The sequence below is a fragment of the Schistocerca americana genome, chromosome 3 (genome assembly GCF_021461395.2).
Source record: "Schistocerca americana isolate TAMUIC-IGC-003095 chromosome 3, iqSchAmer2.1, whole genome shotgun sequence".
Taxonomy (NCBI): domain Eukaryota; kingdom Metazoa; phylum Arthropoda; class Insecta; order Orthoptera; family Acrididae; genus Schistocerca; species Schistocerca americana.
This window is the reverse complement of record NC_060121.1, coordinates 39240924-39244333: the sequence shown is the minus strand read 5'-3', so window position 1 is coordinate 39244333 and position 3410 is coordinate 39240924. Positions and strand designations below refer to the sequence as shown.

Genomic DNA, 3410 nt, shown 5'->3' with positions numbered 1-3410 from the left:
ACTTCAGTGCCTTTCGTATATTGTGGGGCTCAACCCCTGGGGCTAGGTTTTGGAGAGCCACATGCTGTTTCATGAGCTGTGCTTCCTCAACAAAGGCTTTACCACTCATTTCAATGCTGGTGCTGGTTAGTCCATAGCTGTTGAACTCTCTTCTGTCCCACCCTCGTGGACTTCGTTCGGTGGCAAGTCACTGGTGACCTTCATTCCAGTGACCAGCTTTCCCTGAAAAGACACAGCCAAGATGAATGATCATCAGAGCTGTCTGGACACTGTTCAGCCAGCTGACTGTGTTTGAGCACCACAACAATGTCCAGAGTGGGTGAGCCACAGTGGACGGGTGATCCATTATGCCGCTGATGTCTCCATCCAGAAGTCCTCCAGTCATTTTTGGAGGCAACCTGTCTCTAGGTGGATGGATGTGTACTGGTCAGTAGTTGGGGTTGGCCATGTAGTTCTGTGATGGTTCAAGTGCCGCCCAACAGCAGAAAACCTCACAGTCTTCAAAGTTGATAGGGCCAGGGCTTGACGCCTCATCCAGGAGAACAAGGAAAGATCATGGCAAGCGTCCCTGGATTCTGTCAACCATTCCTCTTGTTCTGCATAAACATAGGAATCCATCAGGATGCTTTCCCGTAAACACAGTTGTTTGCCAATAGCAGCAGTCCTGAAACAAGGTGTCTCCACGCAATGCTTTGATATATTGCCCAGGCGATGGCAGAGCATTATGCAATGACTACTGCTCATGCCACCCAGGATCCACCATTCTGCCACTACAATGTGACTGTAGAGAGGGGCCAGTTGGACTTCAGATCCAACAATCCAGAGGTGTACAACTACATTTTCTACACATAGGAGCTGAATGTTACACTGAGTGAGGCTCATGACACTGCACCCGATGATGACCAAATCTGGTGCATCCTGCTTGGGCATTTTCTAGTAACCTCAAAGTAAATCCTTCTCGAATCTTTTCATTTGATGTGGGAGACAAGTCACTTTCCCAACTCGTGCAGCGAGGCAATTTTGATACCTCTCCTTGAACCAGATAAGGACCAAATATGTTCACGTTGTTATCAGAACATCACCTTAATGAGCTGCGTAGGAAAGACCCTGGAGCAAATGGTTAACCGGTGTTGGGGGGGGGGGGGGGGGGGGGAGGGGAAAAAGAATGAGGAAATAATGCAATGTGACTTAATGTGCAATTAGATTTTTCATAATTTTTGTAGAGACTGCAAGGATTATCACTACTACTACTACTCACTGTAAGGTTACTACTCACTGTAAAAAGGATGCATTGCATTGCAGATAGGCAGAACAAGAAGACTGTTACACATTGAGCTTTCAACAAATGTTGTCTTCAGAAAGGAAACACAGATACACATCAGCAAGCACATCTTATGCACATGACCACTATCTCCAGCCTCTCTGGCCAGAATCAGAGCACTTGCAGTTTGGAAGGTGATGAGAAAACACAGGAAGGAAGAGGTGGGAATGGACACTGAGTAGAGATATTCTAGTTGGAAATAGCGATAATGTATGCATGAGATGTGCTTTTCCTTTCTGAAGAAGGCTTTGGCTGAAAGCTCAATGTGTAACAGTCTTTTTATTCTTCCTGTCCACAACTCGAGGTATCTTTGTGGTGCATACTCATCTATGCTTTTCATAATATTGTTGGTACATGAAACTGGACCTTCTATTGTTTGATTTATCGTTTATAGGCATATCCTCCCTCACTCTATAGATAAATTTTTGTGGACATGCGTGCTATCATTGTAATGACGATAACTGTTAAGGCAAAACTTCTTTGATCATGAGTTTAGGTAGTTAAAAATCAGGACCCTCAAAAGAATTTCTATACTTCACTGTCTGTATGTAAACTTATTGATTTGCTTATGTCTTCTGTGTATATGTCATCTTGGAGTTTCCCCCCTTTCTTTGGGTTATTAAAAATCAGTTGTGTAAGATGATTTATGTACACTGCTAAGGAAATGCTTTATCAGACCTACTTAATAAAGGTCAGAATCATACCATGCAGACAAAAAAAAACTGTTGGTGCCTGATAGACCTAGTTAGAAGACATATTAGAACAACTTCCTTCTAAATTTTGTAAGGTATTTCTACTATGAAACATACTACTATGCTATAACTGTATACTTAAAATTTTAAAAATATATGGTGAAAGAAAGGAGCCATGTGATATTTCAGTACAGCAGTTGAAGGCAGCTGCTTCAGAAGCTCCCCCCCCCCCCCCCCCCCCCCCCCCCCCCCCCCCCCCCCCCCCCCCCCCCCCCCCCCCCCCCCCCCCCCCCCCCCCCCCCCCCCCCCCCCCCCCCCCCAATTGTGCGCGCACACACACACACACACACACACACACACACACACACACACACACACACGTAAGGTTTACCATTGAGAATTTGAATTTGTTATCTGTTGCTGGCAGTCACTTCTACTGTGCCAGAGCTAGTGTAGAAATTTTGGAATTTCAAGTCTTAAATTTTTATAGTGTAGTGCTTTGTTATAAATAGTGCTATTTGTCATCAATAACTTTAATATATCTTTTTTCTTTTTACAGAAACAGAAAATAAATAAAACTGAACAGAAGAAAAAGATTATAGCCCTGAAATTGAAGCATAAGGCCAAATCTGCAAATGAGAAGACCAAGAAAATAAAACATTCTGTTTAGTAGTGTAGTTTCGTGTATGTAATGTATAATACTGAATAAAGTTATGCTACTGTCAGAAAAAGTTTTGTGTGTGACCTTTGTAGTTTACAATTTAAAATATAACACGGAAGCCTCTCCACCTTCATTGACTATGCAAAATATCATAGAACAACTTTATTTAGATCATGAGTTTTGGCATTTCTGATCCTGTCTTTCCCGACAGGGGGCGGGCTCTTTGGCTTCCACGGGCCACCAGCCTGTGCAGCGTTTCTCTTACATGCTGCATGTATATCCTCTTGCTATTGTTTTTCCTTCCCTTGGGCAACATGTCTGGGATGTTTTCGGAATTGTGCTCTGTCTTTTCAGAAGCCGGTATCAGAACAGTCTCTCAAGTGTTTTTCTTTCCTTTTTTTCTTTCTTCATTCAACATCTATCCTTTCTAGGCTTTGGCATTTGAGGGTCCACTTTTCTTTCTTTCTCCATGTGCACTCCGAAGGCCAGCACACACGTCTAACGTGTAACAGGTGACAGGGTAACGCATAATTCCCAGCCCCAGATTGACATGTATGGTTTGCGTGTACCCCCTGGTACAGGCCAGGGTGCTGATGCCCGTGATGTCGAGTACCCCCTCAACCCAACTCATCATGGTACAGGCCAGGTCCACAGAGGGAGTGATAGCCTGAGCTGTTACCTTCCGAAATCACCTAAGGTGGGTGCATGCCCTTCTGAATGGACCCCCCAGCTGGAA

General features: G+C 44.2%; 1 protein-coding gene across 3 annotated transcripts in view; it reads left to right on the top strand.

Moving 5' to 3' along the window:
- Positions 1-2744, top strand: part of LOC124606996 (RNA-binding protein 34) — a 92574-nt gene extending 89830 nt beyond the window's left edge. For all 3 annotated transcript variants that reach the window (XM_047139143.1, XM_047139141.1, XM_047139142.1), the window contains exon 6: positions 2573-2744. In XM_047139143.1, coding sequence (XP_046995099.1) covers positions 2573-2589 — 17 coding nt within the window. In that variant the 3' untranslated portion in view covers positions 2590-2744. The remainder of the gene's footprint in view (positions 1-2572) is intronic.
- Positions 2745-3410: the final 666 nt, after the last annotated feature.